At 53.1% G+C, this 26,561-nt stretch overlaps 1 protein-coding gene across 5 annotated transcripts in view; it reads right to left on the minus strand.

Annotated features, from left to right (window-relative positions):
* The window catches only part of NECTIN2 (nectin cell adhesion molecule 2), a 29,091-nt gene extending 2,804 nt beyond the window's left edge, over positions 1–26,287 (minus strand). The window contains exons 1-6 of one of the 5 annotated variants that reach the window (XM_066271847.1): positions 26,078–26,287; positions 15,429–15,818; positions 10,332–10,628; positions 9,286–9,403; positions 8,923–9,071; positions 1,606–1,759 (exon numbers count right to left, since the gene is read on the minus strand). In XM_066271847.1, the coding sequence (XP_066127944.1) occupies positions 1,606–1,759; positions 8,923–9,071; positions 9,286–9,403; positions 10,332–10,628; positions 15,429–15,818; positions 26,078–26,087 (1,118 nt within the window). In that variant the 5' untranslated portion in view covers positions 26,088–26,287. Of the gene's footprint in view, positions 1–1,605; positions 1,760–3,948; positions 4,647–8,922; positions 9,072–9,285; positions 9,404–10,331; positions 10,629–15,428; positions 15,819–24,412; positions 24,745–25,072; positions 25,150–26,077 lie in introns of those variants that run through there. The other 4 variants (XM_066271850.1, XM_066271846.1, XM_066271848.1 and 1 more) reach the window with 4 other exon arrangements.
* Between the last annotated feature and the right edge of the window lie 274 nt (positions 26,288–26,561).

The raw sequence follows: 26,561 nt of genomic DNA on the forward strand, positions 1-26,561 counted from the left end.
CCAAAAGGATCAGGATCTCCTGTTATAGGGTCACATCTAGCTGTATACTTTCCTCTCAGAGCACTTAACTGAGTTTGTATTTGATATGTTATTTCTGATGTCATTCAATGATTGTACCCATCTGTGAGCAATGTGAGGGGAAAAATGATAACTTTGTTCAACGAAGTGTTCCTAAATACCTGTTAAAAGAATGAATGAATAAGTAAATGAAATCCTTTCCTATCCTTCAAACTATGTTAAGTCGCCTCATTCTACACACCCATAGACCACAGCATCCTATACACATAATAAAGATGGGTGCTTTAATGCCTTTAGTACCCAACTCAGATTTCCCCTCCTCCGGGAGGCCTTTCCTGACCCGCCAGCCCTGCCCCCGCCTTGCTGGGCCATCACTGCCTGGGGACGGTCTGCTTCCTCCAGACTGTGAACCCCAGGAGGGCAGGCCCAGGGGTGGAGGTCGAGAGCAAGGCGCTGTGCTGCACTGATTAGATGACCGAGACTGCTCCACACACTTTCCTGTGCATCAGGACAACCTAGGGAGCTTGTTACAAATACAGATTCCAAATCCTTCCTGTAAAAGTTCTGATTTAGTAGGTTTGGTATAGCCCAGAAATATACACTTTTAACAAGTGTTCCCATGCCACCTGGGAACTGGGTAGTGTTATTTCGGAACCATCTTGTCCCGAAACGCTTACTTGCTGGGTGGATTTCAGCAGGTGATTTCAGCTCTCTGAACATGTTTCCTCTTATGCAGTGGTTACCATTAGCTCCTTGTAAGGCTTTGTTTCTGTGATACATTTATGTATATGGACACTTTTTATTTTTACTATTTATTTATTTCCCCCCTCCCACACCCCTTGCTCAGCCAGGGAGCAACGGCTGTGCTCCTCAACCGCTCAGATATCAGTGTGGACAATTCTCCAGGGCCTGGCCCCGAGTGGGTACTTTTTGAATATTTGTTGAATTGGTGAACGGATGTGAGGCTCTGTCAAGGTTACACATGTAAAATATACCTTGCCGAGCCTGACACATAACAAGGGCTCTACACAGAGAAGTGTGGGTAGTTTTCCCCAATATCCAGTCTCTTTCTTTCTCATATTAATAAAGATTTTAGCTGGGTACCTGGCCACCCATAAGACTACATTTCTAAGCTTCCCCTGCTGCTAGGGACAGTCATGTGACAGGTTATAAACAATGGAAGTGAGAAGTGATGAGTTCCCTTACAGGGCAGCTGAATAACCTTTATTTCTGTCCTTTTCCCACTGGCGGGAATGGGGGCTTTGAGGCCAAGATAGTCATGTCTGGTTGTCAAATGCATAGATAATGATAGAAGAGTGGGGAGCCATCTTGAAATGTGAACAAAGGTGCAGCAACAAGACAGCAGGAGCCTGTGCTCTGATGACTTCACAGAGCGGAGCTGTCATACCCATGCTTTATGAGACAGGAATAAACTCTCCTCTCCACCCTATTTAAGTCATAGTTATTTCAGGTGTCTCTCTGTTTCCAGTAGCCATTACGGATGATTTTCTCCCACCTTCACCCCCACCCCAGGCTCCCCAGTTCTGGGACCCCTACCCCACCCACTGCTCAGTGCCCATTACTCACTCCTCCTCCTCCTCTGCTGCCTGCAGCCTCTGTTCCTTCCGCTGCTGTCGGCAGATGAGGATGCCTGTGGTGGCCACAGCAGTAGCAATGATGGCAGCGATGATGCCCCCAATGATGCCGCCTGTGGCCCCTGCGCCTGCTGTATTGGGGCTCTCTGCAAGAAGAGGGACAGTGTAAAGGAGTCTCCAGGTGGAAGCAACAATGCCTTATTCCCAGCATCCCTCTGCAAGTCACCGCCCACCTGCCTGCCTCAAAGGCAGGGGACATTCTTTCATTCAAAAATCCTTACTGGCCTGACCTGTGGTGGCGCAGTGGATAAAGCATCGACCTGGAAATGCTGAGGTCGCCGGTTCGAAACCCTGGGCTTGCCTGGTCAAGGCACATACGGGAGTTGATGCTTCTAGCTCCTCCCCCCTTCTCTCTCTCTGTCTTTCTCTCCTCTCTCTCCCTCTCTGTCTCTCTCTCCTCTCTAAAAATAAATAAAATAAAAAATCCTTACTGAGAGTTTCTTGTGGGATAGAGTGGTGAACAGAACATACAAAGCCTCCATCCCCATGGAACATATGTTCTAGTTGGGCAGGGAGACCAACACCGCAGAAACAACTGCAGTAGCTAATATGCCGGGTGGCAGTAAGCGACGTAGGATAAAATTGCACAGTGGAAAGGTAATAGAAGTGACAGAGCAGGTAGAGAGAGCCTTGAGCAAAGACCTGAAGGAGCTGGTGGGGTGGGGGGAGCCATGAGAACATGTGGAGATGACTCCCAGAGCAGAGGCCCTGGGAGGGAAGCTCTGCGTTGCTTTTAAGGAACAGCAAGGAGCAGTGCGCTGAGGGGCAGTGTGGGGCTAGAGGAAGCAGAGGGAGCGAGGGAGCGGGGAAGGGAGGGAAGCTAAAAGGCAGAGGCATTCTGGGATCGGGATCATGACCCTTCATGCATTGCAGGGCAGAGTCATCCTGGGCAGAGTATGAGAGCTTCTCCGCCCTAACAGGAAATGGCTTGAGAGAAGCCCTCGGCCAGCAGAAGAGGCCAGCAGTCTCTTCTGCGTAGCACTTTGCATTTCCTAAAGTTATTATTGGAGCAATTACCTGTGCACTTCCCAATTTTCACACTAGGCTGTGAGCTCCAAGGGGCCAGCAGGCTTTGCTAGATGTTGAAGGGAGGGGCTGGCATGGGTGCTTGGGACCTCCTCTATGCCAGATTGACAAAATTCCCGCCCCTGCCCCCTGGGCACTCCCTCCCACGGTGGGAGGGGCGCTACAGGCAATAAACAACCAGAGGAATTAACTTGTGCAAAAGCCCACTGATAGGATTCATCCTTTCATGAAGCTCACTTTGCAGATGAGGAGATAAGGACCTCCCAGGGGAACAACATCTGGATCCCTGGACTGTCTGATTCCCACACTTCCTGTTCCACAGCCTGGCCTTCTCGGGAGGGCTTGAGTATGGGAGGAGAGAGGAATTGCTGCTAGGTCCACATCTGGCCATCCCAAATTTACTGTTATTCCTGTCGCCCTTACTGATGGCATGCTCGGTAGGACAGGGCTGGCTAGGTCTGCCTGGGTCATTGCTGTGGCCCTAGCAGTTAAGTGGGATTCAGAGTTGGTAGAGATAAACTCACCAAGCCCTCCCTGGCAGCTCAACCTACTAAGTTGCATGACAGCCTCAGGAGCAGAGACAAAGCCCACAGCGGTGACTTCGGTTTACGTAGCCCCCCCTTCCCCACTTCAGTCCCCAGCTTGGGGTTAGGAGGTATTCTGGTTAAGGAGATTAGGCGGGATAGAGAGCTATAGCCCCTCCCTCTGAATCACTGAAAATTCCCTCTAGCTGGGCTCCGGTAGGTGGTCGGTCGCAGAGAAAGGGGAAGGAGGCTGGGAAAAGCCATGTTGTGGTGGGGAAAGTGGGACTTTCCTGCTTTCGCAGAACCCGTGCCTGCCCTGCACTGTCACCGTCGGGGCTCTGAGAACGCAGCGGGTAGTCCTCCCACCAAGGTCCTCAGCAACCTGGGGAGGTCAGGTGTGAGCTACCTCCAGAGGATCAGACCACAGCCACCTCCTGCAAGGGCACAGGAGTCCAAGGTCCCAGCCTGGCTCTCTGGGGCAGGCAGGCCTCCCTCTAGCCTGGCCAGTGCACCTGGGAAGGCAGCCTTAGTCCTGGAACCTTCGATCCAAGCACTCCAGCCTCTAAGCCAAGATCCCAGTCCCATTGGCCTCAGGGGTCTCAACATCCAAGGTGTCCTTCAAGTACTAAATGGTAAGAGCTCCCCCAGTCTCCCACTCCCTGGAGCCCAGTTCAGCTCTTCCTACCCCCGAAGGAGGGAGTCCAATGTATTATAAGACACCCCGATGTTTTCCTCCAAGGCATTTATTAACTCCTGAGTGTCACAGGGCAGGGGCTGGGGCCGGCCAGAGCCAAAACCAAGACTCTGGAGGGAGGGTCCTCTGTGGGCCCCCCTCCACCTCCCCCATGCAGCCCTGGAGACGTAAGTCCAGTGTGTGATATTCCACCTCCCTCTGAATCCCAGGAAAGTGGGAGGTAGCATTTGAACTCCAGTGTCATCCAAACAAACGAGTCCAGCCAGTCTGGAATCCTTGACTGGCACTGGCTGGCTCTGTCTCTGTCTGTCTGTCTGTCTCAGGGGGGTCACACGTAAACCGCCCGCCGGGAGATGAGGGAGCCATCCAGCTGGGACTCCATGTCATCCTCGAGTGCTGGGGGTGGAGGCAACATGAGGCCTTTCTCTGCCTTCTCATCTTCCTCGTAGTCCTCCATAGCCTTGCCCTCCGGCCTCAGGGCACCGGGGGTTGCCGAGGTCCAGAAGATGGGGCCCCCGTTCTCAAACACTTGAGTTTTCGGACCATAGGCTCCTCGGCTGTTGTCCCGTCCTTCTCCTGCTCCTCCTCCAGGGCTCTTCCTCCTCCTCCTCCTCCTCAGCAGGATGACGGCCAAGGACCCCCCAGCCAGAAGCAGCAGCACCAGCAGCGCCCCCCCCACGGCCCCCCACACCACGGGACCCTCGTTTCGGGGAGAGGCCCGGGGGGTGTCTGAGGAGAGAAGGAGGGGGTGAGAGAGAGAGAAAGGGAGACACGCAGTCAGGAGGTTACATCTGGGGGTGGGCACAGCGAGGGCAGTGACAGGAATTAGGGATATGACTCTGGGCGAGGTGGCGGGGGAGGCAGACCATTTGACCCTTTCAGTCTTGGCTATAGGCTGAGGGCGCTCTGTACACAGAGGGTCGCCAGCCGGCGGCCCCTACGTTTCCTTACACCGCACAGTGCTACTAAACTTGCTAGCCAACGTTTCAAAAACCAAGTGATTTCACCAAAAAGTCCAGATTTCATTTAGGGGGAAAAAAAAAATCAGATCTGCCAATACCAGTTAGTTGCATGTCCTCCACTTGGTGATGGGCTGTAGCCAAGTGAAGGCTGGTGACTGTGGGGGGACAGTTCCACATCTGGCCACCAGGTCACTTGCCAGCGCAGTAGGCATGTGAGTTTGCCACCCCTTGAGGATAAGCTCTGATGTCAGGGTCAGGGAATCTGGGGCGGATCCAGCCAGAGGAGGGAGAGGTGGATTTGAGCGTGCGGCTCTGTGTTCTGAGGGAAGGAGGGCTGAGAAGGGCACGGGGCCTCCTGAGAGTCCCACCCTCAGTGCTGGGAGCACCTGGTCTGGGCATGTGGCCTGCCCTGTCTCTGGGCCACCATCTCCAGTGTGGAGAAGGCGGCTCATGAAGCTACTGTCCCTCCACTCCTAGTGCTCCCTTCAGTGGCTGAACTGTAGGGGGGGGGGAGTGAGAAGGGAACCAGGAGGGCCAAAGAGGGGGTGTAACAATGAGGGAGGGGGCCACTGGGCCCACAGCGATACATTGGGAACCTGCATCCCAAGGCCCTTCCCTTCTCTCCCCTGCGTGCAGGGCCTGCGGGGCAAAGACCAGGAAGGATCCCCTCATACCTCCCCTCCCCCACACCTCTGCACACTCAGGGGCTGGCCCCAGATCCTGAGGGCACGTTTCTGGGTGTTTTCAAAAATGGGTTCACAACCCACTGGGCTGTCAAATCAGTTTAGTGACCTGCAAGCAGCCTTAAAAAAAGGGATAGAAAATGTGTACATCAGTATGAAGGGTAAGTACTATATATTTTGTGAATCTCTTTTTTGTGGGGAAACACATCTCCCTGGACACGAGGTGGGGGCACAAAGCAGACTTTGCTTATAGCGCCTTAGAATGATTGTGTTTCCAGAGGTGGTCTTTTGAGATGGCAGATGAGTGTTCATGTGTCCATGGGTTGAAAGTTCTCTGAGGTCTCCCTGAAGTGATGTCTAGCCTGCGGTGTGGCCCGCGTGTCTGTGTTCGCACCAGTGTGAACCCCAACCGTCTATGACGGCATGTCTGGGCCCGCACGTGGAGAAATGTGCTGTCTCTGGAAGCCCCCAGGTGACTCTGCCAAGAGTGAGGACTTTTCTCTCTGGGTGAGGCTTTCTGTTGGCAAACTCACTGCCTGGGTCTGGATTTGTTTGTTTCTCTGGTGTCTACATGTAGGTGCATTTTGCAATGATGTTTTTGACTGTGGGTCTGTGGTCACCTTTGTGATAGTCATTCTCTGGGGATGCAACTCTGGGGTTTCTGTGTATTTTGCGGAGGGAGGGGACATGTTTTGTGGCTGTGTATTCCTCTGGCAGCCCTGAAGTGTGACCACATCTGTGTTCTGCAGGCTGTACCCTTAGAGGTGCCTACTGATGGGTGTGGGTGGCGACCCGTTTCTCAGGTATATTTCTGGGGTAGAGGTTCAGGGGTGTATTTCCAGTTGGGCACCTTCCTGGGTGGGTGGGGCTGACTTCTCTGGGTGCGCCTTCAAGGGTAGGGCTGTGTCTCACTTGCCACTGTGTTCCTAGCACCAAGGAGGTCTGGCCAAGAGGAAACCTCAGCAAATATTTGTCAGATGATTTGCTGAAATACACTCTCCATAACGGGGTTTCTGTACACCATAAGTCTGTCGTGGAGTTTCTCAGAATCTGTGAGTGATGATGTTACCGCACATGAACTGTTGATTTCCGCGGCTCCTATCCCCCCCAGCATGTCTGATGATAGTGTCTCCCTTCAGGTGTGCGTATTTGTGTTCCTGACCATGACAACATACTGAAGGCAGGCCAGCTGTGCGTGTCATTGTGGCAGAGTTTCTGAGCAAGTCCATCATATCTCCCTGGGAAGTAAGTACCTGAATTCCTGGAGAGGGGTCTGTTGTAATTTGGATGTCTTTCTAGATGTGTGTGTGTGTGTGGTATAAGCAGAGGTGGATTAAGGTCAGTTGAGGCCTTGGGCACAGAAAATATTGGGCCCCTTACATTAGAAAAAAAGTGTAAAGTTGGGGTTTTGTGGGGCCCTTCAGAAGTTGGGGCCCAGGCGTGTGCCCGGTGTGCCCACCATTAAATCCACCTCGAGGTATGAGGTTGTTTCAGTAAGGGGGTCTGCTACCATCTGTTTCTAGGTGTAGGGGTATGTCTGTCTTCACACCTGTCTGTGCATTTGTCTGTGGTTTTCTTTTTTATTTTACAGAGACAGAGTGAGACAGAGAGGGATAGATAGGGACAGACAGACAGGAACGGAGAGAGATGAAAAGCATCAATCATCAGTTTTTCGTTGCAACATGTTAGTTGTTCATTGATTGCTTTCTCATATGTGCCTTGACCGTGGGCCTTCAGCAGACTGAGTAACCCCTTGCTTGAGCCAGCGACCTTGGGTCCAAGCTGATGAGCTTTTGCTCAAACCAGATGAGCCCGCGCTCAAGCTGGTGACCTCGGGGTCTCAAACCTGGGTCTTCCACATCCCAGTTTGATGCTCTATCCACTGTGTCACCGCCCGGTCAGTCTTTTTTCTTTTTTTGACAGAGACAGAGAGAGTCAGAGAAAGTTACAGATAGAGACAGACAGGAAGGGAGAGAGACAGAAGCATCAATTCTTCACTGTGGCACTTTAGTTGTTCAGTGATTGCTTTCTCATATGTGCCCTGACTGGGATCTACAGCAAAACGAGCAACTCCTTGCTCAATCCAGCGACCTTGGGCTCAAGCCAATAACCATGGGGTCGTGTCTATGATCCCATGCTCAAGCCGGCGACCCCACACTCAAGCTAGTGAGCCCGTGCTCAAGTTGGTGAGCCCATGTTCAAGCTGGCAACCTCAGGGTTTCAAACCTGGGTCTTCCATGTCCCAGTCTGACGCTCTATCCACTGTGCCACCGCCTGGTCAGGCATGTGGCTTTATTTCTGAGGGGCCCAGGCCGCTGTTCACATGTTGGGTGTTAGCACAGGTGTGCATCATGGAAAGTCACACTGGAAGGGTGTTTCCCAGAATGGCTGCTTTCAGTTATGTGCGGTGTCTCTTGGGCTCTGGCTGGATGTCATCTGGCTTTGTTCGGTGTCTTGGCTGATGCTCCTGCCCTCCTGGGGTGTTTGTCATGGCGGCAATGAAGTGTGTGGGTTATACTATGGGCGAGTCTGTTTTGATTCTGATGCATCTCAAAGCACAGGTTGTATCTGTCGATGCTGGTTCTGCTGGCTGTGGTTTTGACATGAAGGGGACTGTCCCCAGCCATGGAGTCAGTGTGAGTCTGAGTTTCAGGGTACATAGCCCTGTAATAGTCCCTGCCTACCTACCTCTAAGTGTGAGAGTCCACAGCTGTGACCTCGGCCCCACTGCCATCAGCCTGTGGACAGGCCGAGTTCGCCTTCGTTCTTTTCTTCTCTAGCTATGTGTGTTTTATGGGGCCTGTGTTTCTGTGTTCACACACCAGGGAGACCCGGAGAACTTTCCACCCACAGACCCATTTCACCATTAGTTACCATTTCCAAAGTACCAATTCTAGAAATACAAGTGTTCCAACATTCACTAAACATAGCTTCCAAATGGTAATGACCAACATTCACTGTACCTCACGAATCTGTTTCTGTCTAGCTACCCAACATGTGTCTCTCCAACTGGTAGCGGTGTGCTTCTGTGGGTGTGTCTCACTGGCTGGGGCCCAAGGCGATGTCCCCGTGACTCTTCCTGAAGGACATTCCCAGGCCTCTACTTTCCAGGAAACTCCCAGCACAGGCCTCAACCTCCAAAACTCCTCTGCCCACACCTCCCCTGTCACGCCAATCCACATCCCACCTGGGAACGTGAGAGAAAAGCCACACCTCTTCTCCCATCAGAAAGGCGGGTCTGGACCCCCCCGCCCCGCCCCCACCGGCGGCACAGCCTCCCCCAATGCAGCTGCAGAGCCCAAAGAGAGGAACACTGGGGCAGCAGACCCGGTCATCACATGCCGCCCCAAGACCACTCACCTCGAACGAAGACCACCTGCTCGGCATGGCCTGTGCCCACAGCGTTGGTGACGGTGCAGATGAAGGTGGTGTTGACCAGCCTGTCCACCGAGTGGATGATCAGCCGGGGGCCCTGGGGTTTTGCTGAGGCTGGCAAGGTGCCTGAAGACCTGGAGGATGTGGGTGTCGTGTGAGGGGGACAGCAGGGTCCACCGAGGAGCACAGGCCTGGTCCCTGATGACAGAGCCTTCAGAAGCCAAGCTCTAGGGACCCAACACTTCTTGAGACCCCAAACTGCCAGCTCCTTCCTTTTGGGGGACTCGTGTTTAGGACCCCCAGCCCCTCCTCCCTCGCACCAGGAGTCCAGGTCCACCTAGGACTCACGTGCTCCAGACGTGGTCTGTGGGCTCTGGGTTGCTGTCAACATCACAATTCAGGGTGGCCTCACTACGGCCGAGGTACCAGTTGTCATCATAGCCGGAGATGGAGACCTCTGGGGGGTCTGGAGGAAATGGGGGGACTGGCTCAGAGACGGGGGAATCCCAAAAAGGGTCATGGGCAAGGAGACAGATGCAATTCTCTAGAAATGGAATGGGATGGCAGGAGGTGGAGACTGGCAGGGCCAGGCCATCCGGGCTGTGTCTGCTGAGGCCAGCAGACACTGCCCAGGGACACCACTGGATCACTGTGAGAAGGCGTTTCTCAGCACAGGCCGAACCTGAGGGAGCCACTGGAGACAGGGTGTTATTTCCAGTACTCCCAGGGGACGTAAGGGAACCTGCGTAAGCCTCGCTTTAACAGAAGGCACTGCCTGGGGAGCACTGTAAAAAATGTTGGGGTAGAGAGCGTGTTTGGAGGGTGACTAAAAGAGCTCCTAAAGTTACTAGTTGGCAGGGCCCCTGGGAAGAGCGCCAAGCGAAGCCTGCACGGGTCACAGCGAGGGTGTCAGTGGGGGCAGTATTTGGGAGAGCTGGCAGAGCACATATTGGAAGGGGTCAGTATTGATAAAGCCCAGTGGGGCTGATGGGAACCACTCTGGGAGGCAGCAGTTGGTGTAGAGATCCCACGAGAGTCAATATAAACAGTGCGAATGGGGCTATATATGTGTAGACTATGTTGGGTTGGGCAGTTCTGAGTGTGGACTCAGAGTACATGATCAGTGAGGGGCCAGAGAAGATACTGCTGGGGGCTGTGTTCACCACTGACTGTGGCGGCAGGGACAGAGCCTTGCGAAGTCAGCGTGGACAGTGTGGGGGCAGCATGTGGGTGTTTTCTGGGGGAGCCAGTGTAGACGTATAGACGCAGGCAGGGAGGCAGTGTGGCATTTGGCTCAGAGGGCCAAGGCAGACACACCTAGGGACAGTGTGGGCAGTGCCCTAGAGCAGCCAGGGTAGACAGGACGAAGGGTGCAGTCACCCCGATGCACTCACAGCGCACAGAGAGGGTCACAGGCAGCAAGACTGGCTCCTCAAAGGTCTCGTGCTCCACCTTGCAGGTGACCTTGGCACCATTGGCTTGGCTCGAGGGATCCAAAGTGTAGCGGCTGGTGACAGTGACGGTGCCAGGCAGGGGCCCCAAAGCCTGGCTCTCTCTGGCCTCCCCATTCAGGGATGAGAGCCAGGAGATTCGGGCGGGTGGACGGCCCCCTGAGGAGACGCAGCGGGCCACAGGGACAGGCCCCGAGCTGAGTGTGACCTCCTGAGCTTCAGCGTGGTTCTGGGGCTGGGCTGGAAGAAGAACAAAGTGGGTAGTCACTCCTTACCTGCAGTCATCCAACAAATACATCAGCAGTGGAGTCCCAAATGCCTGAGTTCAAATCCCAGCTCTGCTGCTTAGCAGCTTCATGACTATGGGCAAGTCATTTCCCAAATCTGTACGTCAACTTCCTCTTTTGCAAACTGGGGATAATAAAAGCATCTATTCCATAGAACTGTCATGTGGACTAAATAAAATTACATCCAAATAAACTGAAGAGTGCCTGGCGCTCACTGCTCTACCTAAGTGTTAGCCATTACAATTTACGGCCATTGTTCTGCTCCGCTGGAAAAGCAGAGTGTCCAAAAGCCTGGAAGGGGCTGAGATTTAAAGGTAATAGCCATAGGCCCCGGCCGGCTGACTCAGTGGTAGAGCATCGGCCTGGTGTGTGAAGTCCCGGGTTCGATTCTCGGTCAGGGCACACAGCCGAAGCGCCCATCTGCTTCTCCACTCTTCCCCCTCTAGCAGCCAAGGCTCCATTGGAACAAAGTTGGCCTGGGCGCTGAGGATGGCTCCATGGCCTCCACCTCAGGTGCTAGAATGACTCCGGTTGCAACGTTGAAACGCCCCAGATGGGCAGAGCATCATCCCCTAGTGGGCTTGCTGGGTGGATCCTAGTCAGGCACATGCAGGAGTCTGTCTCTCTGCCTCCCTGTTTCTCACTTTAGAAAAATACAAAATAAATAAGTAAAGAAAAGAAAAGAAAAGCCAGTCTGGCCTGTGGTGGTGCAGTGGGTAATGCTGAGGTCGCGGGTTCTAAACCCTGAGTTGCCTGATCAAGGCACAGAGGAGAAGCTCCCACTCCTCTAACTTCCCTCTCTCCCTCCTCTCTCTAAAATCAATAAATATTATCTTTTTTTTTTTTCTTAAGTGAGAAGCAGGGAGGCAGAGAGACAGGCTCCCACATGTATTCTGATTGGAGTCCAACCAGGAAGCCCCCTCTGGGATGATGCTCTGCCTATCTGGGGCTGTTGCTCCACTGCTTGGCAACTGAGCAATTTTAGCACCTGAGATGAGGCCATGGAGCCATCCTCAGTACCTGAGGCCAATTCACTCCAACTGATTCATGGTGCAAGAAGAGAAGAGAGATAGAGAGAAGGGACAAGGGAATGGTCATCTCTCCTGTGTGCCCTGACTGGGACTCAAACCTGGGACATCCACACGCTGGGCCAATGCTCTACTGCTGCGTCAACCAGCCAGCACAATAAATATCTTTTTTTAAATTATTATTTTTTATTTTTCTGAAGTGAGAATCAGGGAGGCAGAGAGACAGGCCCTCACCAGGATCCACCTGGCAAGTCCACTAGGGGGTGATGCTCTGCCCATCTGCGGCATTGCTCCATTGCAACTGGAGCCATTTTAGCACCTGAAGTGGAGGCCACGGAGCCATCCTCAGCGCCCGGGCCAACTTTGCTCCAATGGAGCCTTGGCTGTGGGAGGGGAAGAGAGAGATATAGAAAAAGGAGAGGGAGAGGGGTGGAGTAGATGGGTGCTTCTGCTGTGTGCCCTGGCCAGGAATCAAACTTGGGACTTCCACATGCCAGACCGACGGTCTACCACTGAGCAAACCAGCCAGGGAAGGCAATAAATATCTTATAAATATTAAAAAAAAAAAAAGCCTGACCAGGCAGTGGCACAGTGGATAGAGCATCGGACTGGGATGCAGAGGACCCAGGTTCGAGACCCCGAGGTCGCCAGTTTGAGCGCGGGCTCATCTGGATTGAGCAAAGCTCACCAGCTTGGACCCAAGGTTGCTGGCTCGAGCAAGGGGTTACTCGGTCTGCTGAAGGCCCACGGTCAAGGCACATATGAAAAAGCAATCAATGAACTACTAAGATGTTGCAATGAAAAACTGATCGATGCTTCTCATCTCTCCGTTCCTGTCTGTCTGTCCCTGTCTATCCCTCTCTCTGACTCTGTCTCTGTAAAAAAGAAAAAAGCCAAAGCACAACTATGTGGTTCAGATGTCCAGCCAAAAGACCTTCTTGTACTATAATAAACATTAGATTTTTATTATTTTACTTTTATTAATTTTTAGAGAGGAGAGAGAATGAGAGAGAGAGAGAGAGAGAGAGAGAGGAGGAGGAGGAGGGAGGAGCAGGAAGCATCATCAACTCCCATATGTGCCTTGACCAGGCAAGCCCAGGGTTTTGAACCGACGACCTCAGCATTCCAGGTTGATGCTTTATCCACTGTGCCACCACAGGTCAGGCGACCACCATTAGATTTTGATGGTTGAAGTGGGATAAAAAGCATGAAGAAACCCAAAATTCATCATTTTTTTGCCCTTTTCATCCATCCTCTTGAATAACATTCTTCCCTAATCACCCTCCCAAATGTCTTCTGACAGCTAGATACTCCCCCAACTCCTCCCTTCACCACCTTGCCCCTCCTCCTACCCACTGTAGGGGCTTGGCAACCATACACACTGGAAATGCTCTGGCCTTCCTTCTCCTTGGCTTGCTCTTCCTCCTCCAGATCCCAGCCTCACTTCCTCAAGGAAACTTTTTGACATCTGACTCTTGCTTGATAGTGGCACTCACGCCACCGGCGCCCTCCAAGAGCGCAGAATCTTGGCTGCCCTGCACTCCTGCTGCAATAGGTGCCCTTTACGTATCTCTTGAACAAGTGATTGCACAAGAGAGACCTTTGCGAAGGGTGGGGGGAGAAGAGCTGTGCTTTGAGTTATGTGAAGTAACCGTGGTTTCAGCTCCTTAAAAAGAGAAGTGTTTACTTGGGGAATGTACAGGCTAGACCTCTAACTCTCTGCGGCTGAGTGACACGGCTTCTGGGAAGTTGCTAGGAAAAGGTGAGATTCCAGGGGCATGCCAGGATTTAGCAAGAAATAGCATCCTTTGAAAAAATTGCCTTTCCTGATTCTGCCCCATTCCACTAAGTGGCTGTGCCAGTCACCCTCCCATTGGAGTCAGAAGGCTGGAATCCTCCCTAAACCTCCTTCCTCAATGCAGGGACGAGGTCCCACTATCTCCTCAAAGTAACCTATATTCCACCCGCTGCTCTCGACCCCCTCCACGCAAACACCTTCTCTCATCTGGTCTCCCAGCTTCCATCTCTGTCTCCCCTTCAATGCCCCCCAGTCTTATCTTTGAACAATTTTAACAATCTCATCAGAGTGCTCTTGTGGTTTGAAGCCCTCCATGGCTCTGGACAAGTCCGGCCTCCTCGCCTCAGCTTGTAAGTCTGGCCCTGTTGGTTTTCCTGCTTTGTTGAGGGTCACTCACGCCCCTGCCACCAGCCTCCCTGCTGTTCCCGAACATGCCTAGCTCATGCACACATCATAGCCTTTCCATACGCTGTTCCCTCTGCTGTGCATCACCTCTCTGCTTGGGGCTGGATGCCCATGGTGGCTTTCCTATACCTCAGGACTTGACCATTCTATACACATAAGGCCACTGGGTCTCCTACTGTGAGTGCTACATTTTGGTGCTTCCTTTGGCTTTACTTCTAAACTATTTCCCACTCCCCTCCATTGCCTTCACCTTCATTTACTTATTTTTTAAAAAAATTTATTTATTGCCTGACCAGGTGGTGGTGCAGTGGATAGAGCGTCGGACTGGGATGCAGAGGATCCAGGTTCGAGACCCCGAGGTCGCCAGCTTGAGTGCGGGCTCATCTGGTTTGAGCAAAGCTCACCAGCTTGGACCCAAGGTCGCTGGCTTGAGCAAGGGGTTACTCAATCTGCTGTAGCCCCATGGTCAAGGCACATATGAGAAAACAATCAATGAACAACTAAGGTGTTGCAATGCACAATGAAAAACTAATGATTGATGTTTCTCACCTCTCTCCGTTCTTGCCTGTCCCTATCTATCCCTCTCTCTGACAATTAAAAAAAATTTTTTTATTGATTTTAGTGAGAGAGAGAGGGAGAGAGAGAGAGAGGGAGAGAGAGAGAGAGAGAGACCTATCTGTTCCTGTATGTGCCTTGAGTGGAGATCAAATCTACAACCTTCACATTTCAGGAGGATACTCTACCCGAGCTATCCGACCAGGGCATCCACCTTGGTTTAACTGCTATCACCTTCTACTAGACTTATGCAGTCACCTCCTCTGAGGTCTCCCAGCTTCCACTCTCACCCCCAACATGCAGCCAGAAGGAGCCTGTGAAAACCCAATTCAGATCACACCTTCCTGTGCTCAGAACTTTCCATAGCTCTTCTCCTAGGTCAATAGCCAAAGTCTTCACATGGTCTGTGAGGCTGTCTATATCCATCATTCCTTGATCTTGACCTTTCCCAAGTCATGCATCTCCAGCCACATAGACTTCTTTGCTTTTCCTCAGATATTCCAGGTATACCCTGCCTTAGGGCCTCTGCACTTGACACTCACTCTGCCCAAACTCTCTTCCTTTAGATGGACCTGCAGGGCTCCTTCTCATATCACCAGATTGCCTTAGCGAAAATTGTAACCTGCTGCTCTCTAATGTCCACAGTGCCTATAACCACATGACTCACTCTTCTTTTTATTTTTACTTACTCTCTGGCACCCCTGGGAGGTGTCTTAACTCACTGCTTTTTCCCTACAGCCTAGAATAGCGCCTGGCACATAGTAGGTACTCAATACATATTTGTCGAATGCCTTGTTGCCTGATATATCCCCAACGTATAGAACAGCATTTGGCAAACAGTATGTACTTAATGAATATTTGCTACTTGATTGACTGAAGACTGGAGAAACCAGAGACAGAAATAGACCAGCAAGGGGGCTCTCCCACACTGTGCCCCTCCCATCTCCCTGCCACAGGCCCTACTCACCTATGGTTCTGAGCCAGGTCACCCCACGACTGGTACCCTGGGGGAAGGTGGCAAACTCGCAGGAGTAATTGCCCTCGTCCTCTACTTTCAGCCCCTGGAGGACCAGCGTGGCGTCCCGCATATCCAAGCCTTGCCTGGCCCCAGGGCTCTGCCCCATGTTGAGAAAGGACAGCCGCTCCTTGCCAAACTGTGGGCTGGGGAAGCTGAAACCATGTGAAGGGTGAAAGGCCGCCACACTCTGGATGTCCCCAGATGGGTTCAGGCGTTGCCACGTCACTTGTGAGACGTTGCCTTCAGGCCCTTGTGACAGTAGGTAGCATGGCAGTTTCACGGTGTCTCCCAGGCGGCCCCGCAGCTCAGGGGGTATGCGAACTCGCACATCCTGGGCGCCTGGGGAGAGAGCAAAGAGAGAGGTCAGGGGGAAGGACCTGGACACCTGTAGGGTGGGCAGGGTCATCCCTGAGGGGACTGCATGGGAAAACGCAGGCCCCAAATGCAATGTGCAAGCCTTCACGAAGTTCCAATTCCAAAAAGGCCAGTCAGGAAACATGCTTTGGGAGGAAAACTAGGGACATTTGAGTCTGAACTATATTATAAATTATTATGAAGTTATTGTTAATATTTTTAAGATTTTATTTATTAATTTTAGAGAGAGGAGAGAAAGGGAGAGTAGCAACTAATAGTTGCTTCCCGTATGTGCCTTGACTGGGAAAGCCTGGGATTTCAAACCAGCGATCTCAGCGTTCCAGGTAGACGCTTTATCCACTGTGCCACTGTGGGTCAGGCAGACAACATTTTATTTTATCTGTTCAGTTGATGGACATCTGTGTTGTTTCCACTTCTGGAAGATTATGAATAAAGCTGCTGTTAACATTTCCATACAAGTTTTTGTGTGAACCCAATGTTTATTTCTCAGCTTATCTTTTGTTTTCTCACTTTTATTTATTTTTTTATTTTCAATTTGTGTGTGTGTGACAGAGACAGAGAGACAAAGAGAGAGGAATAGATAGGAAGAGACAGACAGGAAGAGAGAGAGATGAGAAGCATCAATTCTTCATTATAGCTCTTTAGTTGTTCATTGACTGGTTTCTCATATGTGCCTTGAATGGGGGGGGTGCGGAGGCAGGCTACAGCAGAGCGAGTGACCCCTTGCTCAAGCCAGCAATCTTGGGCTCAAGCCAGTGACTTTTGAGCTCAAGCCAGAAACCCCACACTCAAGCTGTATGAGCCTGCGCTCAAGCTAGTGACCTTGGGGTTTTGAACATGGATCTTCTGCGTCCCAGTCCAACGCTCTATGCACTGTGCTACCACCTGGTCAGGCTGTTTTCTCACTTTTAATGAAGACCAGGAAAAAAATGTTTCTCTGTTGTGCTAGGCAGCACAACACGGAGACTGAGGGTACAGACTGCCTGAGTTTGAATCCTGGCTCTGCCACTTGCTGGCTGTGGCATCTTGGGCAGGTCATTTAACTTCTCTGTGCCTCAGTTTCCTCAGCTATAAAATGAGGATAATAACCGTGCCTACCTCGTGGAGGTTGTTATAAACTTTAGGGAATATTTGTAGAACACTTGGCTCAAGGCCACAGGAAATATGAGACCAGTGCTTCTTAAATAAACAGACAGCTAAGTATAATTATAAGTGGCCCTTGATAATCAGCCTCAATGCAAGGTCAAGGGCACACACCCTGTTCTCAAGGGGCAACTGCTACTCAGCTCTCTGACCCAGCCTTTGGCCTCACGCAGAAACCATAATGAGAGGGTGCCCAGCACACAATCTCATAAAATGCCCACACATATCCACAACTCAAACCCAAGCATGTCACCTTGGGAATCCCCTCTAAGGAAGCCGCACTAGTCTCAAAAGTGTGGGACTCTGGGGCAGAGCATTGTGGGCTTCCCTCCGGCTCTCTCCAGGTGGGTGACCTTGGTTCTGAACCTAAGATCTTCCCTCTGTAAAATGGGGATGTTTAAACTGCCCTGCATGGTCTGTTGTGACAATTCCACAAACTGGCTGTCTCCCCTAAGTCTCCGCAGGGCCGGAAGCACTGTGAGCACAGGCGCTCAGCGCCCACCCCCGGCTGTGCTCACTGCGGGCCTTTGCCGCGCTGTTTTGCAGTGAGCTAGCAGCACACAAAGGTACAGAGCTCAAGTGTCAAAATCCAGGCAAACAGATATGGGGCTTAGTGAGGGGACAGCTGGGTGGAGCTAAGCTAGGGTGCCCCCTTTCCCTCAGGTGCCAGGACCCTCACCCACGTGGCGGCCCCAAAAGTTCTACCCTTTCTTGCTGGGTGAGGAAGGAAGGACACTCAAGTCAGGAAAAAGCATGCAGGCCAGTGAGCTACAGAGAGCAGAGGAGGGTGGGACCAAGGCAAGTGGGAGCCACTGAGGGTCCCTCAGTTGGAGAACAATTGAACTTAAACTGAGGGGGGTCTGAGGGGAAGATGGAACTGGACAGAGATGGATTTTCAGAGAGCGAAAGGGGCTGGAAAAGGTGTGGATAAAAGTGTTAACTTGAAGGACTGTAGTGGAGGGGAGAGCACAGAACCTGCAAGAATCTTCTCCCCAGCCCTTCTTTCCAGTTCCATGCAAATCTAAGTAGTGACTCAGCAAACAGCCCCTGAAGACAGGGATTTATTTGTCTGTCCTGTTCCCTCCTGTATCGGCATAGCCTGCCCCAGGACCTGGCGAGTAGTAGGTGGGTGCTCAACACGTACTGGCAGCCGAGTATCAGGCTCTGTGCCGGAAGCGGGAGGACGGAAGCGCCAGGCTGAATCAGGCGCTTGTCTTCCCAGAGTTGACATTCCAGTGAGGAAGATAAATATTGTACGAAGTTATTACCAAGGATGACGTTAAGACTGAACAGGGTGGGTTGGAAGTAATGGAAGTGGGGAAGAACCCAAAGCAGGGGCCTGACCCATTTGAGGGAGGCTGGGAGGGCTTTCTGGAGGAGAAAACCCAATTTCTTTCCAGCAGAAACCAAGCTCAAGGCCCACAGAGCCCCACAACCTCTCCAGGCCCTTTGTAATTACAAGATGCTTCCATCTTTCTTCTAAGGGAGGCTGCCTTCCTATACCTAGACTGGCATCTCAGCACTGTCAGCTTCAGAGATTAAAAAAAAAAAACCACCCAAAAAACAAACAAATATCCCCCCCCCCTTTTTTTAAAGGTGAGAGGGGAGATAGTGAGGCAAACTACCACATGTGCCAGGACCAGGATCCACTTGGCAACCCCGTCTGGGGCTGATATGCTCCAACCTAGCTATCCTCAGCGCCGAAGGCCATGCCAATCAGGTCCCACACCAATCAAGCCCCTGGGTGCAGGAAGGGAAGAGGGGAAAGGAGGAGGAAATGGTGGGAGGAGAAGCAAATGGTTGCTTCTCCTGTGTGCCCTGACTAGAAATTGAACCCAGGACATCCTTACGCCAGGGTGGCACTCTATCCACTGAGCTACCAGCCAGGGCCCCAAACACCCCACTTTTATCTTCTTGTACAGCAAATTCCTCAGGTAGTTTTCACACCTGATACTCTGTCCCAGATGGCCACACACCTCTTCCCTCCCTGACTAGGCTCTAAGATCCTGCAGGTATAAGGTTCCCATTCTGTTTCTAATTCTGAATCAATGATGGCTCAGCCACTGTGGCATTAAGGCTAGTTTTTAGGCATTTCCACTTCAGTAAAAGGTTTAGGATCAGAAGTCTGGAGTCATCCTTGAGTCCTCTCTCACCCACACACAATCCATCAGGAAAGCTTCTTAGCTACATCTTCAAAATATATCCACACGCAGCCCACTTCTGACTCCTGCACTGGCCACTTCCTGGTCTAATCCACTGTTACCTACTTTCTAGGGCATTCCCCGCACAGAGGATAGCAGTTGCCTCTTATAGTTTGTTTCCACGGGCAGCCAGAGGGGTCCTGTTAGAAGCTACAGCAGGTCAAGTCCCTTCTCTGCTCTCAGCCCTCCTGTGGTTCTCTCTTCACTCAGAAAAAAAAAAAACTTACGTTTTTATGGTGGTCCACAAAGCCCTGCATGGTCTGTGGTCGTCCTCTTTCTGACCTTATCTCCCGGCCCCTCCCCTTGGCTCACAGTGCTCCAGCCACACTGACCTCCTCACTGTTCCTCAAACACACCAGGCAAGTCCCATCTTGGGATCTCTGCATTGCTGTTCCCTGATCCTGGAAAACTCTTTCCGTGTGTGTCTCCACAGCTCCCTCCCTATCTTCCTTCAGGATCTTTACCACCCTGATGATAACAAGAAAACTTTATTTTTCTTCTAGCACTTGATGTTTCTTCCCCACTAGAATACCAGTGCCGGAGCGCAGGGGTCTCCGTTCTCTGTGTCTGGTTTCCTGCTGCATCCTCAGAGCCTAGCAGTGTCTGGCACACTGTAGGTCCATGAATGTGTTGAATGAATGAGACAAGGATGGGAAATCAACAGTATACTAGATCGCACAGGCTGAGGTTGAGTGATCAAAAGTCTCAGGCTTTTTCCTAAGGGCACTGGGGAGCCATGAGAATTATAGGCAGGGAGAAACATGGTTAGATTTGTGCTTTGGAAAGAGCCAGCAGAATGGAGTTGGGCTGGGACCCAGGGGAAAAAGAGGTACCTGGACCAGGGTAAGGATGATGCAGATGGAGGACAAACTGGATTGGAACACATTCAGGGATTGGAATGGCTGGGAAGACATGGACACTGACAGGCTGTGGGGCTGAGGGGGACAGGATGTGGGCTGATGCCCAGATGTTTTGCGTTTCAGGTGGAGGCAGGAGAAATAAAGCCAGGAGGATGACCATCCTAAAGTTAGGACCTTTGTGTCCAGCATGCTGCTGGGCAGGTGCCCATGTTCTGACCTTGGCCGGAACATGGCCAGCCCCACCTCGGGAACACCAGCTTCCCTCAGGAGGCCAGATTGATGACAGCTTCATGAGGTGGGTCAGCTGGGTCTGCAGACACGCTTCCTTTCCCTGTGGCCTGGGCCTGCAGGCTTCCTGTGGTGGCAGAGTGGGGAGCATTCTGTAAGCCCAAGGGAAAACTTCTGGGGGGGAGGGTAGGACACAGAACCTGAGACCCTGAGACTCAGGGAAGGGTAGGTCAAGGTAGAGATGAAGGGACACAGTGGCTTATGGAACCCTGGAAAAGGAGGGGGCTGGGGTTCTGGCCTTCAAGGTCTGAGACTGGGCTCGGACCCAGCTGACTCCTTAGGACTTGGCTTACCCCTTCCAGACCTATAAAGCCCAGTATGACCTGCCCTCTCCCATAGGGCGCGGCCAGAATCCAGCAAGCCTTGAAGACTGGTGTGCTCTAAGCACTAGCCTCAGCTGCTGCCTCAGCCACCTCGTTAATTAATTAATTGCATTAATCACAGCACCCACCCACACAGTGTACATCCTAAAGCCGGTCTAGTGGGTGAGCATCCGTCAGGATATGGGACTGCCTGCCTCGGCCTGGATTTCTGCACCCGTCTACCCTTTCCATAGGGACTTGACGCCCTGAAGGCCTCCACTGTGGGGGTCTCACATTTCTGGAGGTGAAAGTCTAGGGCGGCTCTTCCTAGTTGAGCCCCTCAGACAGGACCTCTCAAATGCTGTTCTAAATGTTTGTTTCTCTGATCTTGTCTCTCTGCATCTAGTTCTTAGGGTCCAAACCTGTACTCCCAAGGGCTCTGGTCTCTGTCTGTCTCTCACAGGCTCTGTCGCTCTTACCTGTGTATCCCAGGAGGCCCTGGTCCCTGCTCGATATCGCTCATATTCTCTAACAGCTTTATTGGGATATATTCCCAGACTGCCCAATTTGCCCATTTAAAGTGTACAATTTCAATGGCTTAAGTATATTCAAAGATTTGTGCATCCATTAGCACCATCAATTTCAAAACATTCTCAGTGGCCCAAGAAGATATACACATCCCTTAGCTGTTCCCATACTCTCTCCTCTGTTCTGTATTCTGACATCTGTGGTCTTGGAGTTCTGGGTCCGGGTCTCCCAGTGTCTGGAATCAGGCTCTCTGCATCGATTTCCTGGGTCTCGAATCTGTCAAGACTTTCTGGTCCATATCTTTCAGGGTCTCTGTTTCTGATTCGGACCGTGTGATCTCCGTCTCCTGGGTCACACCATGTCTCTCCACATTTCTGACACGCTTCGTCTCTGCCTGGGCATTCTCACTGGGTCCCTCCTCCTTCTCCTGCTTCATTTCTCTGTATCTCCGGGACATTAAAAATGTAACAGCGTCCCAGGCGGTGACAGGGGAGCTGGCCAGCGTGCCCAACTCCCTTTCCCTCCCATGTCCACCACTCCCTGTGGCTCCCACACACTGCTGGCCTGGAGGATCCTGTGCCCTGACCTCACAGTGTCATAACATCTCCATTAGTCATGAAGGGGCTCCTTTGGGCTTCCTGCCACTCCACAAACCTCTAAGTCTTTCTTCTTACGCTATTTTGCCTTTATCCTGAGATCTCAGTGCAGCTCCCTTCCCCTTACCTTTCTCTGCCCCATCCAATGTCTTTCTGCCCCATCCTTTCCCCATCTCTCAGTTCCACTCCTCTATGTGTCCGACCACATCCTTAAATCTGTTTCTGCTGCCTTCCCTCTGTTGGCTTCTGTCCCCATTCCTGTATCTCTCCTTTCCATGTATCCCTCTCTCCCTCTCCTCTCCCCAGTATGTGAGCAGATGCACCCCCTTAGCCCTGTCTCCCTTCCCTAATGAGAAGAGACAGCAGGCCTGCAGTCACCTCTGCTCCCATCCCCCTCCATGACCAAAGAGCTGCCTGGCTGACATGGATGGGCAGTGCAAGCTGGGGAGGGATCCGGCCCGGATGATGGCCCGCGTGATGCAGCCTCATTTGTGCAGACCAAAGAGAAGGAAGTGAATAGCCGGGCACAGGTAAACAGAGATCGGAGCAAAGGAGAGAGAGATGGAGAGAAAGGAAGAGAGAAAGAACTCAGAGATGGAGACAGATGAAGGACAGAGAGGGAAAGAGAAATGAAGAGAGGAAGAGGGGGAGAGAAAGTGAGGGAAAGAGGGAGACGAAGAAGAAAGGAGGTAGAGGGAGGCAAGAGGAAGGAAGGAAGGAGAGAGAAAAAAAGAGAGAGAGAAAGGGAGGGAGGGAGGAATAGTCAGAGAAAAACACAGAGCAAAGGCACAAGGGTGGAGGGTCACTGAAGGGGAAGCCCTCCCCAGGTGCTAAGAGCTTTCACATGGGATCAGTGGGACCTCTGAATCCTCTCAGTGGTTCTGCCAGGAAGGGGCTGTGATCCATTAAACAAAGGAGGAAATGGAGGCTTAGTGGCACCTTCTGGAGCCCATCAGGTAGAGCAGGGCCAAGAAAAGTCAGAAGTCTGCAGTCTGGCTTCCCAGGGTGGGACTGGCTGTGGGTCGTGGGACTGTGGCTTGCCCTTTCTAAGCCTGTTTCCTCATCTGCAAAATGGGAACAGGAACAAGACCTGTCTTCTATGGTGATCTAGAGTATTCCATGAGATCAAGCACCAAGTCAAGGACTGGCTCAACGTGGGGTGAAATCTGAGCCAGTCCCCCAGAGGTAGCAGGTCCCTATTTCTGACACAGAAAGGAGAAGCAGGGAATAGAAAAGGCAGTACCTAGCTCCAGGTCAAGGCTGGAAGACAACACAGAGACATGCTGAGAAAAATGAGGCCAGAGGGGTGACCCAAGGGTCCCCCAAGATTCCCTCGGACAAACGCTTGGGAAAGCCCAGATCCTGAGCTTCCAGCTGGGAATAAACAGCCGGGTCACCTGAAAGGGGCGGGGCCACAGCCGGCCTCACCTGTTTCCTCCCAGTCCCTCCCTCCTCAGGGGGCCGTGCCCCTCCCCCACCGTTGGGGGATAGAGGGCTAAACAGAAGGAGGGGCGGGGGATTAGGGCGGCGTCTCCGGGTTTCTACCTCCCGCAGCGGCTCGGAGGACAAAGGCTCGACTAGAGAAAAGATAAGGTCCCGAAACTCAGGAGTCCTAATCTGAGAGCCGAGAGAGTGCCCGCCGGTATCAGCTATGGCTCGGTGAAAGTAAACCGGCAAAACTTCCCCTGGGAAGTTCCAACCGACAACTCACAGGAAAGGGAAAGGTCCCAGCCTGGGGGGCTCGGCCTCTTAGCCCACCTTGCCGACCGAACCTCTGGCTTCCTGGCAGGACCTCCAGCCCTCGATTAACCCAAAAGGCAGAGTCCCTGCACAAATGCATATTTGGATCTCAGGAGACCTTCTAAAGCCCACAAAACCAAAGCCCACAACATAGAGCTTCTTGCACCCCCCGCCCCAGTTCTACCTGAGACCCAGGAGACAGAGCCCCGGGTCACAATTCTACCAGAAGCTCAGTAGAAACGGCCCTCAGCCTTCATTCTACGGGGGACCCAGGAGTCAGAGGCTTCAGCTTCCCGAGGCCCCTCCCCAGGTCGCCCCAACTCTCATTCTCGTCTCTCCAAGGGACGGAAAGTCGAGCTCCCCGCCCCTCTCGAGGACCTCCACATCTGGCCCCGTGCACTCAACTCTCCCCGGGCCTCAGACGCCCGACCCTGGGAAAACAAAAAATGGTGGCTGGGGGTTGGTCTCGCCTCGTCCTCGTGACCCTCCTGCTGAGGGGAGTGGGAGACATTCCTGAGCGAGGAAACGGAGACGGAAATCCAGATCCAGACGAACAGAACGGCGCCGGGTGGGGAGGGGGCGAGCGAGAGGATTCGGAGTTAACCCTGTCGGCGTCAGGGTCTGAGGAAGGGGCAGGGGATAACGGAGGTCCAGCGTAGGTTGGGGAGCTGAGATTAGGAAGGGTGTTGGGATGAGAGGGATGCAGAGGTTAAGGGCTGGAGTCTCAGAGAGAACGGGTGTGTGTGGGTCGGAGTCGGTGGGGCCAATCAGAAAAAGGGCGCGCGAGACAGGGGCTCGGTGAACTGGGGGAGGGGTGGGGATGGGTGCCCAGGCTTCTCCCACTCAGAAGGTGGGGAGGGGCGGGTCCGCAAGGGGAGGGGGCCGTCTACGGTCTCTCACCGGTTTCTCCAAGCAGCAGCAGCAGCAACGGCAGCAGCGGCAGCGTAGGAGACGATCTCGACGGCGGGAGGGCTGCGGCCCGGGCCATGGGGGGCCCGGGGAGGGACTGGTGCCCGGCGGGGGCCTGCGGGCCACTCCGCGTGAGCCAATCGGCTGGGCGAGCGATCAGGTGCCTGAGGGACCCCGGCTCCCGGCCGGTTTCCTCTGCGTTCTTCTCTCCCAGCTCTGATCTCGGTCACGGCTCTCCCGGTTTCGTGCCCCCGGCCCCTAGCTTCTTTCCGGTTGTTCGGACTGCCTGACGTCACAGGACCCACCCCCTTCCCTGCTTTCCCCTCCAAGCCGAACCCGGGCTCCGGCCCCGCCCCCTCCTGGGATTCCATGTTGTCCCTCCCCGGGTTCGACGCCGGGCCCTCCCAGCTTTCAGCCCCCGCCCCTTCCCAGAATTCTACACTCCCTGCCCTCCGGCATTCTGCACCCGCCCCCTCCCTGGATTCTACACCTGCCACTCCCCAGGATTCCATGTTCGTCCCTCCGGGGACTCTATGATCGACCCTCCCCCAGAATTCTCTCTACCCATTCCGGTGTTCAAGCCCCTCCTCCTTGCGTTCTAAGTACGCCTCATCTCTTCCCGAGGAGCCTCACACTCACTCAGCGCCCTACCTATTCCCGGTACACTGGTGGCTCCAGTAAGGTCCTGTCACGCCGGCTCCGGAGCTCCCGGCCGTCTCCGCCCCCTCCCACCTCCGTGAAGCCACGCCCCCATCCATCTTCTCCCTGAATAGTCAGTTCCGCTTCTTCCCAAGAACCGAACGTCCGGTTTTGGTCCCGCGGAAAGTTGTAATCCCGCCCTCTTTGAGCACTAGTTCAGGCCCTTTTGTCGCACCTGCGTGAGGCATGGGGATTCTCATAGGCTCGCCCCCTCTGAAGCCCCGCCCTCGAGCTAAGACCCCCATTCCCATCTTCGCCTCTCAGCTTCTGTTCTTCCCCCTCACCGTGTGTCTGTCTCACGTTTGGGAGCCTCTGAGCGTATCCTGTTCTCTTTCTAATCTCTACCTCGGACTCTGGGCGTCGCAACATTTTTTCTTTCTAGCTCTCTCTCTTTCCCTTAGTGCCTCCTTCTTTGTGTCTCTATCTTTGGGTCTCCGTCTTTTTCTCTATCTCTGAGTCTTTCATCCCTGACGTCTAGGTATCACTTTGTTTCTGGACTTTTTCTTTCTACCACTGTCCCCGTATCTCTTTCCATCCCTTTGACTCTGTATCTCTGCCTCTTTGTATCTACCCCTGGCTCTCTCTCTTTCTGTGTACGTCTCTGTCTCTGTGTGTCTCTGTGCCTCTCTTTCAGTGTCTCTTGTTTCTCTCACTGCCTCTGCCCCTGCCCCTGCCGGTTGTCTGTTCCTCCTTCGGTGCATACCCGGGTCCTACTACGTCTAGTCCGCACTTCCTTAGAGCGCCCGCCCGCCAGGGGGCGGCACAGACCGGCTCCCAGCTCCGCTTTCCCGCTGAGCTGGGCTAGGGTCCGGCCTCCAGACACCGCCTGCCCCGCCCGGTGTCCTTGTCCCACTTCCCTATCTTCCCAGCCTCCTCCCGTCTTTGTGCCTCTCACTCTGACTCGGCCCCTTTGTCTCTCCCCTGCGGCGGCTCCCGCTCCTCCCCACCCCCACCTACCTCTTCGCATTCCTTGGGCTGCCCGTTGGAGCTTGGTGAGGCCTCCCAGTGTGTGGGGGTGAGGGTGGGAGGCAGGAGGCCGAGGGAGGGGGTGCCACTGAGCGCCTGTAATCCCTCCGTTCCGGTTCCTCAAGGGCGAGGAGGCGCTGAGCTGATCGGCTGGGGGCAGAACCTTGGGAGGTTCCTAGCAAAGAAGACCCCTTAGATTTGCCCTCCCTCCCCAGCCGCCATTACACCTGAACTTTCCTCCCAGGAGGGCAAGGTCTCAAGTATTGGAGACTCTCATTGACTGGTGTTCACGCCTTGGTAATAATACTATTAGACGTATTTAGCACTTACTGTGTGTCAGCCACTGATTTAAGTGTACACTGTACTCCAAGTATTACCTCATATAACCCACACAGACCCGTGTGTGATAAGAAAATCGAGGCACAGAGAGATGAAGTGACTTGGCCCAAAGTCACAGTTACAAACTGGCAGATCC

This window comes from Saccopteryx bilineata, chromosome 3, assembly GCF_036850765.1.
Source record: "Saccopteryx bilineata isolate mSacBil1 chromosome 3, mSacBil1_pri_phased_curated, whole genome shotgun sequence".
Lineage (NCBI taxonomy): Eukaryota > Metazoa > Chordata > Mammalia > Chiroptera > Emballonuridae > Saccopteryx > Saccopteryx bilineata.